The 22,782-nt window shown below is 41.5% G+C and overlaps 1 protein-coding gene across 4 annotated transcripts in view; it reads left to right on the top strand.

Annotated features, from left to right (window-relative positions):
• The first annotated feature begins 3,174 nt into the window (after positions 1-3,174).
• Positions 3,175-22,782, top strand: part of RAB8B (RAB8B, member RAS oncogene family) — a 29,189-nt gene continuing 9,581 nt past the window's right edge. For 3 of the 4 annotated variants that reach the window (XM_040077141.2, XM_040077140.2, XM_040077138.2), the window contains exons 1-5: positions 3,175-3,394; positions 19,168-19,228; positions 20,242-20,302; positions 21,657-21,734; positions 22,141-22,230. In XM_040077141.2, the coding sequence (XP_039933075.1) occupies positions 3,271-3,394; positions 19,168-19,228; positions 20,242-20,302; positions 21,657-21,734; positions 22,141-22,230 (414 nt within the window). In that variant the 5' untranslated portion in view covers positions 3,175-3,270. The remainder of the gene's footprint in view (positions 3,395-19,167; positions 19,229-20,241; positions 20,303-21,656; positions 21,735-22,140; positions 22,231-22,782) is intronic. The other variant, XM_040077139.2, reaches the window with a different exon arrangement.

Genomic DNA, 22,782 nt, shown 5'->3' with positions numbered 1-22,782 from the left:
CAGAGAAAATGGTAGGGTAATAATTTAGGGATTGTAAAGGGTTTTAAAACTCTGCTTTTTTGAAATGTACAAAACAGAATCAAACTGTTACAGTCTGTTACTGTTAGTCTACTTTTACATAGTGACAAAAGGTAGTTTCAGATCTCTTCCATTTCTTACATGTTCAGTGTTCCCCCCAGTGGTTCTCCCACACCAGAAAAGAAAAGGATTGTTGATTTGTTTGACTGTAATGCAATATAAACAAAATGTTAACTTTTCCAAACTGGTGCAATAACGAAGGCTGGGTTCCAAAGTGTTTTTATGGAACAGGTATCATAGAGGTGTGGCTATTGTACCTTAACAGCTTTGATAGTACTCCTCAAGGTTTTACTCACATATTACAAGGTATACAATTGAACAATTACAGGGGTTTTTTTTCATATTCTAGAAAATAAAAAATCGCAAGTTAATTTTTATATCTTGTTTTTAAAGTTCATGGTTAAGTAAACATCTGTCCCTTGAATGTGGCAAACTGGCACTTTTCCAAATCAGAACAGAACGCACCATTGCAAAGCACCAGTGTAATTGAAGAGGGATGTAATTTGCATTATTTTTCTATAAAAATACTCTTGAGTAACAGATGGCGATCGCAAACATATTGCTCCAGAGACATACGAAAGCCTACGTGTTCCATAAAACTCAGGAGTGAATATTAACCCCAAAATTCTCTCTTCAGTGCTGAAATGTGTTTGTATAGTAATCTTCAGCATGGCCATAATTACAGTACACAGCAACTCATGTCTCTGAAAGTACAGCTACAGGAAAAGAGAGTAGGTTTTCATTTGCAGTTTCCTATAATCAAATTATTCATGTTAGACTGAAATAATTAACCAATTTGGTCTGACTGGTGCCAGGTTGCCATTATAATTTATAAACTCAATTATTGTAATAAGTAGTGTAACAACTCATCTTAACATTTAAACACCCCGACTGCTAATTATACAGTACAAAAATAATCCAAGCAGCCATGTTTCCAAATTCTGGCCTGAACTAGGCAGAGGTCCTCAGGTGTGTTAAAAAAACCCCACACCCCAAAAAACCTTTGCAATTCCCCCCCATCCTTGTCTTGCAGGTTTCGTTCTCCTCTATCAGATGATACCCTGGTCTTCCAGAGGTCTCAATCAAACAATTATTATAAATTTTTTTCTCACATGAATTATGATGAAGCACATACATGTATAGGTATAAAATTAGATTTTGATCCAATTAACTGGAAGTTAGATTAGCATTCATGACAAGCTCTTACTGAATTCACCTTGTAGAGAGTTTAACATCACATCTGTCAATGGATTTTTCATAATTAGCTACCACAAACATATCGGCTGGGAATACTACAAAACAGAGACCCTTAACAGAAAAAATTTGGATAATTAATAGCTAGGAACAGAATACCTTTTGTTTTTTCAAGGATTATAATGGCTGAAGGTATTTGTTTGGAGTGATTCCTCAGTGCACAGATACAGGAGTAGCCAGGCATTAGACTAGTTTAGTCCTATTTCACCCCATCAAATTGTTGTTTAATGCCATGAGGTGATTTCTTGTGTGCTTGCAGGAGGCTAACCATGAATGAGAGAACTTTAATATTCAAAAGTAATTTTGTTTGATTGTCTATAGAACTCAACGTAAATATTTGCCAAGTTAACACAGATACAAAAAAAAACAACAAAAAAACCCCAACCAACCAACCAAAAAAGACACAAAAAACCCAACCCAAACCAAACCAAAAAAACACACCAAACCCAAAAGTGAGACAGCACCTTTTACAGTAGGCGGGGTTATAACTAATACAAATTTTAATGAATGATTTGGGGAAATATTTTTCCTGTTTTTGCTAAGAGGGAACTGAGAACTGGTCTAGTGATTTATAGTGTTAGAGAGTTCTGTTTATAGCTTGTCTGAAGGCTACAATTTTTAAATTAAATTAAAGCAGTAAGTCCTTCTTGTCATTTTGAAGTGTTCAGTAATGCTATTTATTTTTACAGTGCCTTGTGATATCCTGTGGGGAACACACTATAATAAATACATAATGAAGCTGCCTCACACCAAGAGATTATTAGTGGAAAAAAGATGGGCGAAAGCGTTTGAACTCTTCCAGAGTAGGTATTTTGTTGTAGAACACCCCCGTCTCCAGTGTTACCTGAGACAGAGTGGAAATAATTCTTGCGTTGCGTGCACAAGTTTCTCTCCGAGTTAACATGCCCGGGGCAACACGTAAACTTCCGAGGGTCACCCATTAAACTCACTTATTGGTGTCGTGAAAATATTACGCCATTATTTAGCGTGCCACTAGAACGCATAACTACACGACTCTTCTAAGAACTCCTGCTAGGTCCCGGAGAGAACTGAGCGCCGTGGGACGGGGCCCCGCGATGGCACAGCGGCAGCACGGCCCCGGCCGTCCCTGAGGGAGCGCGGGCCCCGCGATGGCACAGCGGCGGCACGGCCCCGGCCGTCCCTGAGGGAGCGCGGGCCCCGCGATGGCGCAGCGGCGGCAGCACGGCCCCGGCCGTCCCTGAGGGAGCGCGGGCCCCGCGATGCCGCAGCAGCAGCGGCAGCACGGCCCTGGCCGTCCCTGAGGGAGCGCGGGCCCCGCGATGGCGCAGCGGCGGCAGCACGGCCCCGGCCGTCCCTGAGGGAGCGCGGGCCCCGCGATGCCACAGCAGCAGCGGCAGCACGGCCCTGGCCGTCCCTGAGGGAGCGCGGGCCTCGCGATGGCGCAGCGGCAGCACGGCCCCGGCCGTCCCTGAGGGAGCGCGGGCCCCGCGATGGCGCAGCGGCGGCAGCACGGCCCCGGCCGTCCCTGAGGGAGCGCGGGCCCCGCGATGGCGCAGCGGCGGCAGCACGGCCCCGGCCGTCCCTGAGGGAGCGCGGGCCCCGCGATGGCGCAGCGGCGGCAGCACGGCCCCGGCCGTCCCTGAGGGAGCGCGGGCCCCGCGATGGCGCAGCGGCGGCAGCACGGCCCCGGCCGTCCCTGAGGGAGCGCGGGCCCCGCGATGGCGCAGCGGCGGCAGCACAGCCCCGGCCGTCCCTGAGGGAGCGCGGGCCTCGCGGACCACAGCCCCCGTCGGGCCCGGCGGTTCCGGCGCCGTGACGCGCCCGCGGGGCCGCCTCCGCCCGCCCTCCTCCCCCTTCCCTTCACTTCGCTTCCCGGCCCTGCCGCCCGAGTCCCGCCCTCCTTCCGTCCCGCGTTCGCCCCCTCCTGCTGCGGCGGCGAGCCGAGCCCAGGCGAAGATGGCGAAGACTTACGACTATCTGTTCAAGCTGCTGCTGATCGGGGACTCGGGCGTGGGCAAGACCTGCCTGCTCTTCCGCTTCAGCGAGGACGCCTTCAACACCACCTTCATCTCCACCATCGGTGAGGGGCCGCGCCCGCGGCCGGGCGCCGCCATCCCGGCGGGAGAGGGGTCTTGCCCGGGGCCGAGCAGGGAGGGAGGGAAGGAGGGAGAGAAGGGCGGGGGGCACCGCCCGTCTCGCCGCCCGGGATCGGGACCGCGGCCGGGCCCCGTGCGAGGTCGGGGGCGGCGGGAGCGCGGCGCGGCAGCGCTCGGGCGGGATCGTCCGGCGGGGGAAGGTGCCGCGGCCCTGGCGGGGCCCGCAGGGTGCGAACCGCTCCTGCAGCGGCCCCGGCGCCTGCCGTGCCGGCCACAGCAACAGTTGTGCCGGGCCGGGCCGGGCCGGGCCGCGCTGCCGCCGTTGTTGCGCCGCGCCCGCAGCCCGCAGCTCCTTCCCGGAGCGATCGGAGCCCGCGGCGCTGCCGGCCTCCGGCACAACGGCGGCTTCCTGGGCTGTCCCCTGGTGGGGCGTCTCGTGTTTAGGTGCAATTTTTCATAAAGTGTTGGAGGGCAGGGGCTGCTCGAGCTGCCTGCGGCTCGAGCCGAACTGCACAGTGACGGTGACTGAACGCTCTGGGCAGGTGGTTCAAGTCTCAGTTCTTCCTTCCACACTTCTAATGCGTGCGTGTACTCAGGTTTTTGAGATTTGAAGTAGTTCCGTACGAGCTCCTCAGTCGACTGCAGAAGCCCCTTAGTGTCTAGCTGGAGGAGCCTCCTCGACAACAGTTGAATTTTGTCCGAAATTTCGTCGTGAAGAGGGATTTGTTTCTAAGCTTCGCTAACCTTTTTTGGTGACAGTGAGGTGTGATATATCAAAACAGGTTGTTGTGACTCATATTTTTGTAAGATTTGTCAGTTTTAAAATACTCTGCTGAAATAAACAAAAGCAAATTTGTGAAGGCCTTCACTGAGATAGAGTTGAATTGAAACTGTGTGGCAGGACTTGGGGTTCATGTTCAGCTACTTGTAGCTGAGGTCACTTTTAAAGTGAGGTACACAGTTTTGGGGATGAAGGGGAAAAGTACAGTGGAGGTTACTAGTATTTAGGAGGGCAAAACTAATGCTGACTTTAAAAAAGTAACACTGAGAGAATGAGTAGACTCTTGAAAAGAAATTGCTTTAAAGGTAAGGTGAAATGTGTAACTTGTTTATGTTACCCTAATGCCCTGTTGTTTTCAGACATTTTATTGTGCAGAACTTGGTGCATGAGGAAGAAACAATCTCTATTTAGGCACATGTGATTGACTAAATTAGGTGTGGTGTCATTTCTAATGCTTTAAGAACAGTTTTTCTGCCTTTTTCTGGCACATTTCTTTTCTCTCTGCAACCATTTTCGACATGCTGTGTCAGTAACACCAGCTGATTAAGGCCTGAGTAGCATTTTACCTTGACAGGTGTTGTTCTGTACCTGTGGTAGAATAAAAGGCTTACTAAACATGAATAAATGCTGTATCATAAAAGAAAAAAAAAAGCCTACTTTGGTAGTGTGCTACTTCTTTATACTTCTGAAGAGACAGCTAACATAAATGGGTGTGTCTGTCTTCCAACCATTTTCTTGATGTTTCTTGAACTGCTTAGCCCCTTGATAGTTTTTTTTTCCTTACTGATTCACTTTGAAGTCTTGAGGACTGTGAATATGCTGTTATTTTTTTTTACCTTATTCAGTAAATATAGGATTTGCTCTAATTTCCTTCCTTTATATTTGCTTGTGCAAGGGCCTTATTTTCAAATTGAGTCAGCTTGAAGAAACTTATTAATAACTGAGGAATACTTCTAATTCCATAGGAAATAGTTGTGATTTCACAGTTACGTATTCCTTCTTATAGGTCCAGTCCTTTTTTATTTTTTAGCAAAGAACCTCCAAAGAGGAAAGTTGACAATGCAGGAAATAGTGAAACTGTTCATAAAAGTGCTGACCTATGCTTGAATAAAAATACTTGGAATTTTTTCAGTCTTCTTCCTCACATATTGCATGTATTACTTGTTGGTCTGTCATGTGGCTGTAATCTGTTCTTGCAGATGTGCTTGCATGCCCTTTCTCTTTTTCAGTGGCTTCTCAATACTAGTTGATTTTACAGTCATAACTGGTCCATCTGATGAGCTTGGGGTAATTCCATTTCTAACAATTCTGCTTTTTTCCTGTGACTGATAAGTCCTAGTTAACCGTGGTGTGAAGGGAGGCTCAGGGATGCAGCTCTTTTCCCAAACAGGCTGCTTTGCCAGTTCAAGTTTTAAGGTCCTCAGATTAGCATTCCTCATTGGGTACACGGAGATTTCCTGGAGTATGAGCTGCCAGGCTGTTTGGTTTGTATGTTCTCCGTGAAGTGGATTCTGCAGTACGATGGTAATTATGATGTGTGTTCAATTAAGAGTGATTTTAATTAGCATGCATGATATTATGTGCCCTCAGTTCTCCTCTGGTGTGTCTCTGCTAACGAGATCAGACTTGGTTTCACTGTAGAAGTCTAAGAAGGTGTATGTTTGAGATGTGTTGACACCAAGTTTTATTGTTTAATCTTATGTACTTACATGCTGTTTGTGAGTGAGGTGAGTAATTTAGATTTTTTTTTTTTTTAATTATGATGGGGTTAAATTTTTGACAGTTTCAGCTTTTTTCTTAGATTTTAGGTCCAGAAGTTAAAACAATCTCTGTTGCCATGATGAAAGGGCCCACATCATATCCAAGTAGCAGATAACTTCCTTATAATTTCCCACTCCTATTGTTCTTTAGTAGTTTAACCAGGGTTAAACTACAGCACTTCAGTTATCAAAGCAATAGAAACACTTCCCAAAAGGAAAAAAATAAAGTAGGAGGGAGATCTGGAAATACTGTTTTGTAATAGAATAATTGTTTTACTCCTCCTCAATGCTCAAATTATAGCAGGTAAGTCAGTAATGAATTGTAGTTACTTTGTCATTGTGCATGGTATGCTTGTGTTGTACTTTGCAGATTCCCTTCTGTTTTGCTGTCATGCCAAATGTGCCTGTAAGGCTACAACATCCACGTAGATTGCTTCGAGGTTGGGAAATGCTCCTTTGACTTTTCTCCTCGAGACTTTGGTCATGCTCATAACCATAATCAACGTTGTACTGGTTCAGACAGCCAGCACTTCCAGCCTGGTGTCCTGTGGCCAACAGTTGCATAAGAAGTGTGATAAAAGTGCAGTGCATATATATTTATAATTCATCAGACCTCTTTTATGCTTTTTTTGGGTGCTTGTTGGTGCAGGAGCCTTCATGTCTTTGTCTTCACTACCTGACATAACTAATACCTTCAGCAGAGTTTGCTACCCATTATGAGAAGGGAGCCAGTAATCTTCGGGGTATTCAAAGCGATGTATTTTCACTCTGTGGAAGCACAGATTGGCCTTAAGCGACTGTAGACGCGACAGGTCTTTGCCCTTCAGCAGCTCTTAATTTTTTATACAGGGCTCTGTAGCTCTGTTAGAATTTCTCTAAGTGCTGGCAAGGCATAATACTGCTGTGGTCCCTAGTGAGGATCAGCTTTTCACTGTGAACATGGGATAACACTTTTTTTACAATGGGGGTGTATTATGTAAGATGGCGTTGTTTAGTTTGCTTCCTGAGTGGAAACTTCTGCTTTTGCACACTTCTACATGGAAAGTAAAATGCAGTTGAGTCAGCTCTTTTTCGTGCTTAACAACTCCTAAAGCAAAACTTATCTTGGAATATGTCGTGTGCATTTTGCTAGTAGTTTCAGTGTGATACACAAGAATCCGAAGCATTATTTTAGCAGTTTCTAAGTTTCTTGCTGTTCAAGTAGCGCTGTCTGGTAAAACTGGATTTTGGCTTATCATTTGAAATAATAAGGTTTAATTTTTGCATTCCTTTCAGCTTTTTTGTATCAACTGGTTTCTATGAGAGTAAAGTCAAATCTTTGTAGCTGATAGCATTTCTGATTTAGTACAAAGTCTTGCTGACAGAAACAAAATTTGTCGTATTTATTTTTTTAATCCAGGATGATATCAGCATTTGGCAGGAAGTTGCTCACGAGATAGTACTGTGTCTGAGCGTTGAAACCATTTGTTGATTTTACAGAAGTAACTTTTCCTTAGTCTACATCTTCCAAAATAGGACACTACTCTGGCAGGCAAGCACGGGTATGCTGACCTTTGAACACTTTGATGAAAATCCTTTGTCAAGCAAAATTATCAGCTTCCCTTTTGCAGTGAAATTTCCATGTCTGTAATGTGTAATGGAAATTGTTTTAGTGTATTCAAGTCAAATCATGCCTCATTGAATATTTCTGTTCTTCACAGTTGCTTATTTGTGTGATGGACGAAGGACTGGTTCTTGCTTTGTTGGGGTTTGGGTTTTTGTTACCCACCCTCCCATTAAGCTTCAGCATTTCCTATCCTTATTCAGTCAATTTCTTTTGGGCTTCTCCAGATGGTCGGAGTTGTAGAAGAAAACGCATCAATGATAGATGAGCAGGGCAGGGAGGGCAGGGAAGGCAGGGAAGCATCGGGCAAGCATTGTCAGGAGTACTTTATTAATGGTCATTACTACAAACAGATCGTCATGTGGACTTCGAAGTGCCTGAGTTCACTCACACTCAGGTGAGACCATTACACGTATCTATAGAGTGCAAGTGTGTGTTCAAAGCTTGCAGGATCTGGGACTGGGGTATTTCTTTAGGACAGGGTTTACATGGAATAGAGAAGACAGTTTTGTGGAGCTAAATACAGAAGTGGAAGAACGATTCTATTTTCAAGGTCAGTGGTGGGTGGTCAGCAAGATGATATCCTGATGTTGAACAGGAAGTTGTAGCAGAAGGTATTGCAGGTTAAAAGCATTAAAGGTTGTGTGTCTTGTAACTTTAGATTTGATACTAACACCTAGCTAGTAGCAAAGGACATCTTAACTTTGATTTTCGTCTGCTGGTGAAGGTTGCATTACCTTACTGCATTCTGCAACAAGCCAACAATGGAATTGAAATTGTTTGGTTTTTATTAAAATGCTGCTGTAGCTTTTGTGTTGCGTGTTTTACTCTGAAACAGTGTGACAGATGTCTGAGTGTTGATGCCTATTCCTAATTGGCAGATGGAGGTCTGTCTTGGCTATGTGTTACTGGTTATTTGAGTGACAGGAGGGCAGTTTGGAGCTGCTTTTGTGACTTGGTTTGAATGCAAAGTTAAGAACACAGACTAACTTTGAATGAGAGTAGGAAAAAATGTCTTGGTTGATGGATATGGGCTTAGAGAGAGGTATTGAAGACATCTTTTGGGAATTTTTAATGTACTTTTTAGGATGGATTTCCTAGTCCTTCTGTAGTAGGGCATCCTTTTAGTAGAAATACATCTTGGACTGTCTTACTTCAGAATGTAACTGACATTTATAATAATAATAATAATACATGCAGTGTTTAATAATGATGCTTTATTTCATGTTTCGTGGTAGAAGTTAGGTGGTTTTAATTCAAAGGATATTATATTGCTTTTTATCTTTAATTGGATGTTATGGTAGCTTAAATGTCAAGTCATCAGGCTGTCTAGCTGTATAAAATAGCTCTGATGCTTTTCTAATGTGGATAAACTAGGAGTAATAGTAACATCAATAAAGTTGAACTGTGTCAGGCTTTTGTACAGGGTTAGAATCTTAGACTCAGGATATCCTGAGTTGGAACAGACACACAAAGATCTTCGAGTCCAGCTCCAGGCTGAACAGACCAAGTGCCCTCAGCTGTTCCTCATAAAGCTTCCCATCCAGATGCTTCACCATCCTCGTGGCCCTCCTTTGGACCCTCTCTCAAGCTTTGTGTTTTTCTTTTACTGTGGGACCCAAAACTTAACCCAGAGGCTTTTAGTTACCAGACTTGCAACTCAAAACTTAGGTCAGTAATTTCCTGTCTCAACAGAGTTTGCAGTGGGTTGTAATTTAGTGCCTTTTAAAGGGTTCTTGACCAGTAATTGCGTCTGATATTAGTTTAATCTTGTGGTTTATAGTAAACTTTCCTGTTAAATGTAAGCTATGACACTTTTAATTAGATTGTATGTAGTTAAAGACAAATAAAGTACTGCATGTGTCAGAAGGCTTCTCTCCTAGGGTGAACAAACAGTTGACCAAGTTTAAGATGTGTTAATTTTGCTGCCACGGTGCAGACTCTTCTGCTTTGGGCATCACTGGGAAAAAACCCTGATGTTGAATGTCAGTGGAACCTTCTTATATGTGTGACAACATCAAAGAACATGTCAAGCAGGCTGGTCAGTAGTAGGAGTCTGGTGCCACGTCTGGGAATTGGGAAGAACAGGCTGAGTATAAGAAATTGGGCAAAGCTGAAGTGTCTGTCAAGCAGGAACACATACACTGCTTTCCCTCCCCCACCACCTCCCAGCAAAATCCGCCTTTCTTCCACCTGCCAGAGAACAGCTTTCCTTTACTGTATCAGAATATCTTGTCTGTATGGTGTGACTTCTGCTGGGATTAAAGATGGGAATATCTGTGTCAACCCAAGTGTGGAAAGGACGAAGAAGATGCAGAGTAACTAACTTCTGGGAGAACTTTTCTGGCGTAGCAGAACTGACGCAGAGAGGAGTACTTAGAACATGCAAAGCAGGAAAAGCAGATGAAGAAATTAAAGAATTAATTAAAAGAACCCTGCATGATGTAGAAGAAAACATGCTATGTGCCAGAAAGACAAGTATGGCCTTTCTTAGTAAGTTAGATGGCTGTGCCTGTTAGTATAGGTAGTAAAAACCTTTCCAAAAAAGGCCTATTTTGTCATTCATGTGAGAAGTTAAAACTGCCCTTCTCTCATGTCCTTAACTTCGCAAATGAACAAGCAAAAGGAAAACCAAACCCACCCCATGCTTTCTTATCCCCATGTTAAAACATGGGTTTAAAAAAGCCCCTGATGTAAATGATGCTTTGGGGCTGCTGAGAGTGCTGTCTATAAAACTAACTTCAGCAACTTTAAACCTTCTGCTTTGATTTTTTGGCCTGATTTTGCTGCTTCACTAGGTACTTTCTACACTTGCTCCTAACACAACTATATTTCAGGCTCTAACTGAAATTCCTAGATTGGATTATTTATTTTAACGAAGATAATTCTTGCTAGATTTTTTTGCTCTTCTTGGATCCTTTCGGACAGAGTATCAGTTAAAGATACCAAGAGCTGTCTTACTGATATTGTTGATATGTGGGGTTGTTTTTTGGGGGTTTTTTTTTTGGCTTTGTTTGTTTGTTTGTGGTGAGGTGGGTTTTTTTTTTTTTTGTTTTGTTTTGTTTTGTTTTGTTTTGTTTTGTTTTTTTTTGGGGGGGGTGGGGGTTTTTTGGTTTTTTTTTTTCATTTTTATGTTCTGGGTGATACCCATGTACTCTCTACTTTTTCTTCCAGTGTAACCAGAACTGTGCCCTCTAAAAGTGAGCAGAGTGTTTGTGCATTCCTGTAAAACTTCCAAACATTTCAACACTTCTGTCTTTACAGTGGTCATGTTTAATTTATACCTGCTGTAACATTATCCATTTTAACTAGTTTTTATCTCTGATGCTCCTGTAGCATCCCTGAACCACACAAAGAAGTGTGTAGCAGTCTGACTTGTTGGGCTGTGGCAGTGATCACCTGTCCATACCAGCTGTTCTCAGGGTGTTTTCCATACCTGGCTTAAATCTGCAGCTGATGGGCTTTGTCTGTGTTGCCAGTCGCAGGCAGGGCTGGAATAGAAGGGACAAAGTGCGTTGTTTGAACTGTGTGAGGGCATGTTGTCTGTAAGTAGTCATGGACTTGGCAGTTCTCGCTTTGCTTTGTGAGTCCCGGGTCACTCGGTCTGCTCACTTTTCATGTAGCAACTCTTTTTGTTTTAAACAAACAGTGTTCTGGCCCCACAAAGTCTATCTCCTCGCTCTGAAAAACCAGTTCAGGTAGAGCCCTGAAACTTTTAAGAGGCTTTTTAAAGAAGTGGCATCTCCATTTCTCACTGGCCAGATGTATAGATTTACCAAAAATTAGGGAACAAAACCAATGCTAATCTTTTTGGCCTGTTCTTATTGTCACAGCTGAAGCTTGGTGTAGGAATAATAAACAATGAAATTTAAATTGTGGTGGCAAGACAGTATCGGTTGCATGGGACTTTTTTAATAAGCCATTTTTTCAACCTTTTGGATTCCTAAGATGCTAGCTTTGGACAAAGTATTTATTTTTGTCTTTTTCCTGACAGCAATATTCAGTTAGAGTTATTTTTGTTAAAGACATAGTTTTCTATGTTTTCTACACCTGCAAACATTGATCATTTACAGGCAAGAGATTTGGGATCATTTTTTCCTGTTCTTGGGAGTTCCACTTTCGGGTCAGGGTTTTTTTGTGCCCCCTTTTATTTTTTTCTTACCTATTTATGCTTTTGATAAGGACCAGTCATGTCATCTTGTATTAAGCACTGGACTTCTGAAAGAAAAATCAAATTTTTGTATTCATAAGCCACCATCTAGATGGGGAAATCTCTGTTCTTACCCATTAGAGCACATTTGGTTGTGACCCCTGCTCCTGGCAGTGCCTCCCGCAGTTTCAGCTGTGAAACTATTGCCTCAATTCAAGTCTGTTGGCCAGTTTTAATGTTTGCTGCTCTCCAGTTGCATGTTGGCTTGAAAGGAATATGTTCTCTAAGCAACCAATGCATTCCTCTTAAAGACAGGCAGTCTATAAATAATCCTTAAAATAAATGAACTTAGCTGCCTGTATCAATAGGACAATTTTCATCTATTTAAAAATTATTTTAGTTGACACTGAGTTACCATCAAGTGTAGCTTATCTTACATTCAAAATAGAATGAGAGGTAGACTATAAGTTAATTTCTGTGCACTTTCATAGTATCTAGATTTTAAAATCTAAAATACATTCTGCAGGGATGCAGACCTTTTAAGCTGGGCTCTTATGACAGTTGATGATTTCACTCATGTCAAGTAGTATTAAGTTTCTAGTGTTACGTTGTTTTGTAGTCTTGAATTTTATACTGAGTATTTTTGGTGTTTAAAATCATGCATTTCAAAGGTTGCTCAAAGCAATCTGTAAATTGAATTCAAAACACTGAAAGGATAGTTTCCATGTTCAGGATGTTGCGGTGTCCACACTGAAGCACTGCAGGGCACAGCTGTGGTGGCAGAACTCACAGGAGCACTGGTGTGAGCAAGCGGCTGAAGAGCACTGGATTCAGATCTTAGGGCGGTAATCAGATTGCACTCTAGGCTACTGAGCTGTCAAAAACATCGATGTTTCAAAGATTGCTCTAATTCTGTTGATTATAAATTGTATTCTGAATCCCTTGTTCTTAGCTTATCGTAAGAAAAGAAGCTTAACGTGGCAGTTGTGCCATAGCTGAGGGGACACGTGCTGCAGGAAGTTGCAGTTTGCTTGGCACCCTGGGCATCGAGCTGCTCTTGCTCAGAAGTCTCAAGGCCTTAGGGAGCAAGAAGCTGCCTGATATTACACATGCACATGGCAGCCCCATTCTTTATTGCCATACCTACTTTAGCCATTTGTATATATTTGTTTTGCCAGTGTCTAAACTATCAGAGCCTTTCTGTATTAATAACTTCCGAGGTGCAGGATACTGCTCTGTGCCTCATTGTGTGGAACACTGGTATTGGGTTCTTTGTGTGGGTGAAGAGTTAGATGAAGAAAGGCCAGTTAACCTGAAGGAGCCTATTCAGCCCTCTTGAGGTTACTACTTTGTTGTGGATTCTTGTGGGCTGCCCAGTAAGAATGGAATACAGTTTGTCCCTTTAATGTGAAAAAGTAACTAAAAGTGGTTTCACTTGTGTTTAATTCTACAATAATTAATTTTGCAGCTTTTGAAAAAATGTTGACCTTTACCCTGGTGTGGTGTTTTGTGTTAGTCTGCTGTATTTTTGAATGGGTGCAATAAAAGACTACTGCCTCTTTAATTTACATACTGATACAAGAATTGCTGAGGTCATCTGAAAATTCTTTGCAGATGTTACTAGGGACTAAAGCTAAACGTTCAAGTTCGAAATTATTAGACTTTGTTCTTTTGTATGAGGCTACATGACACACTGATATGTTGCAAGGGTTCTCTACCCTGCCTTTTACAGTGATCTTGACTCCTACTTAGTCATTTTTTTATTTTTACTATAATTATTCTAGGAAGATTAATTTAAAAGCAAGTTTCTGAAGCATGTAGCACAAGAAAATTTTCTCTTGAAAACCACATAAAAAATAACTGCGTATTTAATCCAAACCCTGCAATACGTCCTGCTGAGAGCAACAAAAATGGTGTAATCTCTGGGTAAGCTTGTGGGGAAAATCTGTGGGAACAAATCGATGTCCCTTAGCTGTTGGATGTATATGAAAAGAACAAGTTTCTGCAGTACTATGTGTAGGTCTGTCCATGAAGATGATGAAACCCTTGAGCTGTGTTCCTGGTATCTGGTGTGTGTCAGCCGGTGGTGGCAGAGGTGTGGGACAGGGCCTCCATGCTCACAGCCCTCAGAGTGTGATAAAAACACGCTGGCAGCAGACGATGCTCAAACAGCTGCTGTGTCTCAGGGGTGACAGCCTTGTGCTGTTGCTCTCAGATCCAAGGCACTCTTGGCAGGATGAGCAGGACAGCAGCGGCTCTTGCAGCTGTGCCGTAAGAGCACCGCTGTTTCCCAGCTCCTCTGTGCAGCTTCAGCCGCTCGCTGTTCACAAGATGCACAGCCTATAGGGAGAAGTAATTCCTGAGTAATTCTCTCCCAGGATTCACAAACAGGGTGAAGCATATAGATTTTCAGTTATGTGCCTCTTCTCACTTTTCTCACTTCCTTTTTTTTTTTTATTAAGGTAAGTTGCAAATCTGCTTGCTTGGTTCAAAGTTGTTGCTTTTAATTCACTTAACCAAGTGACTGCAGAAAACATTTTTCTTCCTTTTTATATATCTTAAGACACTTACATGTCTTGCAGTAAAGAATGTGTAAGATTTTTTTTTCTAGCTTAGCTCATTGGAAAAAATCAAAACCCCCATGACCTCACACGTAAACCAAGTAGGCTAGAGAGGACCAATGCTGTAAAGTTGGATCAAGCCTAGCTTGAAATTTAATGCATACATTCCAATTTTTCCCATGCTGATTTGCTCAAAAGGGTAACGAAACTTTGTACCTTGACTCCTTCCCTCATCCTTTTTATTGGGGTCTATGTCCAGTGGTGGTGAGGGCCACAAAGTTCTGCTTATTGAGGAATCCCATTTAAAAAAAATGTTTTATTTCCATTTCATTTTTCCATTCTTACTTCAAAGGAGTAAGGTAAGGTTTAGACAAATAGGAAGACAGCTTCTTTAAGAGGGTGGGGCTTTTATTATATGCAGGTCATGCAAAACAGTTCCCTTTTTGTTTTAATAAGCTGTGGTGCATCTTTTATGTTCTTTGATAGATGGGACTAAAATAAGATTTTTCTAGCAAGCTAATCTGGTATTCATTTTTTCACAGCTTCTTTGCCAATTTCTATGTCAGTGACTGCTTAAGATTTCTTTGGCTTATATATTAAATAAAACCAAAAAGTACACAAATTAAAATGCTAGTACATTGAATACTTAAAAAATAAATAAAGTATTGATTTGTCAGAGATTAAGCAATACTCTGCTGGGCTAGATATACAGGCTAGTGTATGCTATCAGAGATTGATGTTTCAGAGATTGATGTTTATTTACATCCTGAATTGTGCTGATTTCCTGTCTGATTTCTTGCTACAGCTGCACACATAAGGTCCTGCTGCTGCAAACTGGTGTTGAGCCACATGAAAAATTAACTTAAAATACTGGTGAATTGGGTAATAAAGGTAAAGATTAAGAATTCTAATATTTGCCCACCAGCGGCAGGATTTTTTGTTTTCTGTCTGCCTTTTACTGCTTGTAGAAGACATTCAGGAACGTGACCCTTCCAAAAGCATTTTGCTGAGCAGACTGAAGTCCCGAGAAACCTTTACCTTCAGGAATTACTTTCTGGTACAGTTGGAACAGCTTACTGGCTCCAACCAGAATACTTTGGTTTGGTTTCTTTGGCTTCTTTGTGCTGTAGCATTTTCTGCAACAGCAATTTTGTTGAAAAGAAGAAACAAGACAATCTGTCCAAACAGTGGTATTATGTAGGGAAAAGTTGTAGTGGAGTCCTAGCTGGAACAGATAACTGTAGCATGAAAAACCTGAGATATTGGCTCTGATGGCTTCAGGGTTAAAATCAGGGTGAGGGGAGAACAAAAGAGTAACAGTGATGCCCTGAGAGTAAGCTACTGTTCTAAAAACTAAAGTAACAAAATGAACTTTTTCAGCCTCCCTGCTCAGTTTGTCCTTACATTCCTGTAAGAATTGCGTCAGGCTGCTTTGTTAAGGTTCATGGTAGAAATCCACTTGGTACTAGAGCTGGAGAAGGAACTGCTCCATTATGTGCTGCTGGGCAGTCCTGGATGTTTACTACTGTAGAGCTCTTTCTAATATTTCACAATGTCGCTTTTAAATTATTGCATTGCAGCTTAATTATGGGTAAAATCTGCCCAGGGGTGTTGGAATAAGAAGAAACGTAGCTGCGAAGTGGAGTAGAAGAGGTAGTGGAGAAGAGCTTTGGGATATGAGATGAGCATGACTTCTTGGCTTAAACCAGAAGAGGCCAGGTGAGGCCAGTTCCCCTGGCCTGTGGCATTTGGCTGTGTGTCACTGACCGGGCATGCCCTGAATTTTATTAGCTTTGCAGAGCAATGTGAGGTAGACACAGCAACATCCAGCTCCCACGGTTTTCTGTGAGAGCCTTCGTGTGGCACTAACAATGCTGCCCAGTGTATTCTTAGACAGAGTTTTGTTGGAAGCTGTGAAAGCAGACACTCTCAGTAAAGTGAGGAGAGAGGATGCATCCCTGGCCTATAGTTTAGCAAGGATCTGGAAAAGATTTTGAAGAACAATAAGCCCTCAGCTACTTTTACCCCATGTTGCAAGGGAAATGCAAGCAATTACAGCCCTAGCTAATGTGCAGTTCAAATTGCACATTCTGAGTTCTATCCTTGCAAAATGCAGGTTGTGATTCCTCAACAAATGCTTTTGTATAGCTCTGATCTAATTTACTGACATGCTGGGTGGGCACCAGTGTGTCAGACTTTCGTGTGTCAGACTTTCACGTGACGACTCCACTTTAGCAGTTAATTATCCTGTTAGCATTTGCACTCTTAAGAATTAATCTGGGCCTGTGTTTTCTAAAAGCTTTTAAAACTTAACTTCAGATGGACATCCACATGTTTCTGGGCTTTTTCTCCCTACTGGAAGAATGGCATTTCATGTTGCATTTTAAAACTGCAAGCTGTGTGATCCTTTGCAATCAAACTTTAATTCACAAATGATTCCTCTTTATTTGGCCTAAGTAACTTTTCAAACTTTTGTATCCCAGTGCATGACTGTGCAAAAGAAGAATGGATTAACAACAGAAATCTTGTGTCAAGAATGAGTGTTGAAATGCTGTAGTTGTTGGAGTGTTTTACATGGTGTAATTTCGATGTAGCTGTAACCAGATCGTGGTTTGTGCTTAGCCGTGCAGGGGCACTTGGGCGGAAGCGGCGGCACATGTCACCAGGCTTGCTCTGAATGTGTGCAGCTCACCACTTCCTCATGCTGAAGTGAAAGAACAAAAGAAACATCAGTTTCTAGTTCATTTTAACCTCCAAAAAGTTACAGTTGCAGAGGTACTTACAGCCTTTCCCTTTATGTTCTTCTTTTAGCTTTGAAATGAATCTTTGAGAATTTTGGTGAAGTTCACACTAGAAATCTTAAGTTCTGAGAAGATTATTTTTGTGCAGGTCCTGACTTTTAGCAGTCATCAAAGGAGTGGTTGTATAAATCATTTTAGTGCTGCAAGGGAAATGAGTAACCACAAGAAACCAGTCTGTGCAGGACATGGATTGGTGCACATGGGAAACTTGTGCTGCCGTCAGGAGTCCTTTTCAGAAAGGACTCCATCCCTACAGGAGTCTGTCACTGATGTGTCTTAGCTTCAGCAGTTCACAGTACAGACAGAATTCTCTTTAAGCCACAGCAGTTTCTGAATCTAGTTTTCCTGATAGTTGTTTCCTAAAGCTTCAGGCCTAGACACAAATGAACTTTTAAAACTGGTTTAATTTGCTGTTGCCATGATAAAATGCTCCTTCCAGAGAAATCCGTATTTGTGCGTTACAACCTTTGAGACCGAAACAAAATCTATTCAGAGCAAAGGTTGTTTTCACACTTGAATACAGTTGTCTGTGATTTCAGGAGCTGTGATTGCACCTTGTTAGGAGAAAAATCTTTACAACAACGGAGGCAATATCCTCCCCAATGTAAAATGGAAACACTTGTCAAACTTACGTTACAAAGAATAGGGATTTGTTTGGAAGTGCATATAATTCTCATGTCATTTTTAGAAGAGTGTGAATTAATGAAAATGTCTTTTTTCCTGTGAATCTACCAGTGAATCTTGTGAAATTGCAGTTGTACTAGTGATCATAGCATTTTAAATTAATGCAATTAATTTCGTATGCTGTTCAAGTGCTGATGTGATATTTTTGCTCATAATTTGTATTCTAACTAATGAGCTGAACTACGTATCCATGGCACATTAAGTGGCCGAAACTTGTTATTTTCAGTATATTTAAATAGTAATATTGCATGTGAGAAGAATGACATTTAAATAACTAATGAACGTTGATATTTCATATTCAGTTTCTGCTGTGGTGTAGTAAAAACTCCCATAGCTTCCTGTTTAATGGATGGATGAATTCTTAAAGCTAGAAACAGCATTTTTCCAGTTAAGACACTGTTGATAATTGCCTATTAAATTACATCTTAAGAAAGTTTATTTAATTTCTTCAAACTTAACCCCCATCTTTTACAAACTACAACTAAATATCAAGTAACTATTGAAGATGCAGTGAAGAAAAGTGGGCCATTTGTTTCCATACCAAATAATTTAGGGGGCACTGTCACAGGTTTGAAAAATCTGGCAGTCATGTAGTAGTGAGGCTTGAGCAGTCTCAGTTTGACCCGTGTCGTAACACAGATTTAGAGATCCAAAAGTTAAAGCAGGATTAAGCCTAGTCTTTTTGGAAATGCATTTCACTCCTCTAAACCTTAAAAAGACATTATTGAGCCCTTCTGAATTAATTTTTTCAATCTTTTTTCAAAACCTATGGTTTAAAATTTGAAATTTATTTTCAAAGTCAATCTGAGAACAGATGGGTACCATGTGGAAGTATAAAGGGGAAAAGGAAAGAAGTGTTTTCTTGATACTTTTTGGATCTTCCTAGAAAATCTTAGTTGCTCCCAAATGAGTATTCTTGAAAAAGGAATTGTAGATGTCCCGTGTTGTATTGATGTCTGATTAGATTGCATCAAACATCAGTTTTCAAAAGTAGATGCTGGCTTTGAAAAGGAACTAAGGGGTCACAGGATGTATTTCTACCTGAGCCAGAGCTACCAGGGAATTGACTTAAACTGCAGGGACTAGTCAGATGTTCAGGAGAAACACACATTCATACTAGTGACCTTTTTGATGTAAAATGGAAGGATTTGGAGATCAAGTCTTCCTCTAATGATCTTGACTAACTAGTAGTGAGTCTGAGTTTGGCCTGCTTTCATTGTGCAGATTAATTTATCCTTGCCATGCTGGATGCAGCTGAAAACCTTTGTGCATTCTCAGCTCTTCCAAGAGCATGGAGGAAATGGCAGCTTCAGAATAGTTCTTTTGACTAAGTTTGCTCTTACCAATTTGCCAAAAGGAAACTGAACACTTCCTTTTCATTAACTGCAAAACTCACGAGTATCTCTTTCTCTGGCAGGAATCGACTTTAAAATCAGAACAATAGAGTTAGATGGAAAGAAAATCAAGCTACAGATATGGTAAGTATTCCAAAGTAATTCAGGTTTTCAGTGACTTGAATTCACTTTGAAAAAGAATACTTCATAACTTTTGAGCTTCAGGGTACCACAAGTTTCATACCTTTTATTCATTGACTGTCCAAGCTTTCTTCTGGCTTGCTCTTGGAGTGGTTCTGCTTCAGTAACACTGGAAACAGCCTGTTCACATGCAAGCATTACAGCAATTTCCTATTTTATCAAAAGCTGTCATCTTAAATATGCTTTTAGCTTTTCCTTGTGGAGGAGAAATATTAACTCCATAGCTGTAAGCTAAAATATGCAAGCCAATAAAATGTAATCTCCTCTGGTACTTTGATACCTGCTTGTCCTTACCAAGGCCCAGGTGAGTGATAATGCTCCCATTCCTTGCATGGTGGCTTAGCAGAAACTGAGTGTCTGAGCCAGAATCCTTGTTACTAACGAGGTGCAGTGCCAAAAGTGGCTGATAAAATTTTTCTGCCTGTAATATAGGTTAAAAAAGCTGGGTTTTGTCAGGCCTTTGGGGTTCAGCTTTCCTGAGGTGTGACTGGTATCCAAACACTTGGGTCTGCTGGTTCACTCACAGACAGCTACCGCTTTCAAGTCACCCAGGACAGAACACCAGCACCCTGAGGTGCAGTGGCTGACCTGAGCAGCAAACTGTATGTGACAATATGTTATTGCTGTGTGTTTTAACTTCTGTTTAAGACAGGACTTGGTTGCATCAGAGCTTTTTTTTTTTTTTTTTTAATTACTGGAGGGCAGGCTGTGTAGTGCTGTTCTATTGCTTGCATGAGAACCGGAGTGGTTTTGTGCCATGTTTCTGCTGCTCTAAATGCTGATGTAAGGAGGCTAGCTTGGGAGTGAGCAAACTGCTGAGGGCTGAAGAAACCGGTGCTAACAGCCAAAGGTGTTTTTGCTAATGAACAAGTACCAATGCATTGTTACTCTCTCAATTAAGACATCTCTTAGTACAGATGAGGGTACAACAAATCCTTTTTTTCACTGAATTGTAGGGATACAGCTGGCCAGGAGAGATTCCGCACAATCACAACAGCTTACTACAGAGGAGCCATGGTGAGTGCTCACACTTCAAAAAACCTAAACACAACTAGTGGAACTGGTTTGCTCTTCCTAAGTTTGTGTCGTGTAAGTCTTCCAGTGGAGGACTGGATAATTGTGGCTTGAGCTGTGGGGAATGAAATTTGTGGTTTGGTTGGGAGTTTACTGTTTGTTTTTCCCTTTTTAAATGTGCTGATACTCGGTCTAGGCCTGTTTTTTGTGATGAAATTTCCAGCCCTATTGTCTTTTTTAATACAATTAAAAATTCTGCAGATTTTAATAAAATAAATTACCAAGCTTTAATCTGATAGGTTTGGGTTTTTTTAAATGCAGTCAACCCCTTTAAACGCTTGAAGTGTTTCAAAAATGGATAATGAATTATTTTAATATTAAAAGTGTGTTTCACTTAATTGCTTTTCCTTCAGCCAGTAGAGAATGCAAAGTCTGGGCTAGAAATACAGTCACCTGCAAACACCTACTGTTACATTTTCCTCCACTAAGAGTGACTTGAAGTCAAATAAGTGACTTAGAGCCTGCACCCTTGTGGTACAATGCTTGTAATGGTTCTTAATGCTATGATTTGAGATATTTTATGTTGGGAAACCTTTAATTTTAGCTTGGTGGTTACTCCCTGTGCTGCTGTTTTAGGTTCTTGCTGCTTTGTGTGAACAGATCTGTGGCATTCATAGGCTGTAGGTCCAAATAACACCAGTGTTACAGAACACAGGGAGAAATAATAAGGATTGTAGCTCTGTATTTGAGTGCTTAAAAAGGCTTTGGCAATGACCTGATCTTCTCCCCAGTCCGTGGCCAAGGAATTCTATTTGTCCTACGAGGAATGATTGGAAAGGCCTTAGGAAATGGAGGTGAACATTGCAATCTGTCCTTAATGCAGAGACTCTGGGGTTTCCCATGCTTTGCTAACTGCTGAGATCCCATGCCAGTGTATGTACAGAACTGTTGGAAAGAGCTAAAGCTTCTGGGAGAGCCCCAGGGGTGGAAGTGTCTGCTGGCAGCAGATTGGAGCTGACAGGTTTGATATCCTGGACTGCTTAAAGCTGCTGCATCTAAACATGGCTTTTACCATAGAGTCCTGGTTGCTGGTGTAGTAGAATTTCGGAACGTGCCCTGACTTATAGGCTAATAATTAAAAGCTTTGTAAAAGTGGAGTGTTTGACCTCTAACAGTGGCAGAAAATGTTAAATAATTTTGGGTAAATTCCAAGCCATGGCATAATGTCTTGAGAAAAGACTTATTCACCTATAATCCTATGTTGAATTTGTTTGGAACTATAATTAAAACTACAGTGTACATCAAAGTCAGCCAATAGTACTAGCTCATCTAACTAGATTTTCCTAACTCTATTTAGGGAATTATGCTGGTGTATGACATCACAAATGAAAAGTCTTTTGACAACATAAAAAATTGGATAAGAAACATAGAGGAGGTAAGTGCTTTGTTCCATCTTTTGTTTTCCCCAGGACAAATGAAAATCAAGTAATTACTCATTTCTGTTGCTGTGGCCAACGATATGTGGCCATGCACAACTTACAAGTAAAGTGTGTACTGTTACATTTCCAGAACAGCCAAATGCCTCTGCCTGCGTGCAGCCTGCTACAGAGCTCATGGCACACGTTTGATCTATTACATGGCAAATATAATCTAGGGCTATTTATTATAGTCTATTTTAATATTTTAATTGCTTGCTTCAAGAGTCAGCCTCTCTCAGTAATGCTTTCACATTAGATAATTTCTCTAAAATAAAATAGTCCGTTGTGAAGGAGTTTGACACACAAGTTTCTTTTCAACAATGGTGCACTTTGTTCCTGAGAGATTATTTTTTCTTCTTCCAGCATGCCTCGTCAGATGTAGAAAGAATGATCTTGGGTAACAAATGTGATATGAATGAAAAAAGACAAGTCTCAAAAGAAAAAGGGGAGAAGGTAAGATTCGGTAACTTAGCCTAATTAGAAGCCTAATTCTTGTAGGATTCTAGCTTCTGGATGTTTGGTCTGTTTTAGGCATGTGAGAGAGAATGGGTCTTAAGTCTCTTGTTTCAGAAACTTTTATATGTATAGGATGCCAGGTTTGGGGTTTTTTTGTTTTTAAATAGCACTTAACTGTCTTCAGGTTTGAATAAAATTAATGTTGTCTTGAGGGCAAGATCCTGGAAACAGTGCTGACCTTTGCTGTAGCATGAAGTATTCCAGATCTCAGTGTAAAGTTTTCTGTATAGTTTGACCAGGTTGTACTCAGTTCACCGTGGTGGTTACTTATTCTTGTTATAAGTGATTTTACTAAAGCCTAAGGAATTAATTAGTTGTTCTACAGAACAAACAAGTGAGGAAGAATAGTACAAAATGCATCGTGTACAGCTGAAGTAGTCTACCTGTTGGTAACACAGCTTATGGGACGATTGTGTTGTAGTTATTTGGTCCACAATCTGTATCAATAAAGATTCTACCTTAATGTTCTTTTAGAGCCTAAATAAGTAT

The sequence above is a fragment of the Hirundo rustica genome, chromosome 13, assembly GCF_015227805.2.
Source record: "Hirundo rustica isolate bHirRus1 chromosome 13, bHirRus1.pri.v3, whole genome shotgun sequence".
Taxonomy (NCBI): domain Eukaryota; kingdom Metazoa; phylum Chordata; class Aves; order Passeriformes; family Hirundinidae; genus Hirundo; species Hirundo rustica.
Note: the sequence above shows the minus strand (reverse complement) of the source record. Positions and strands in the feature narration are given on the sequence as shown.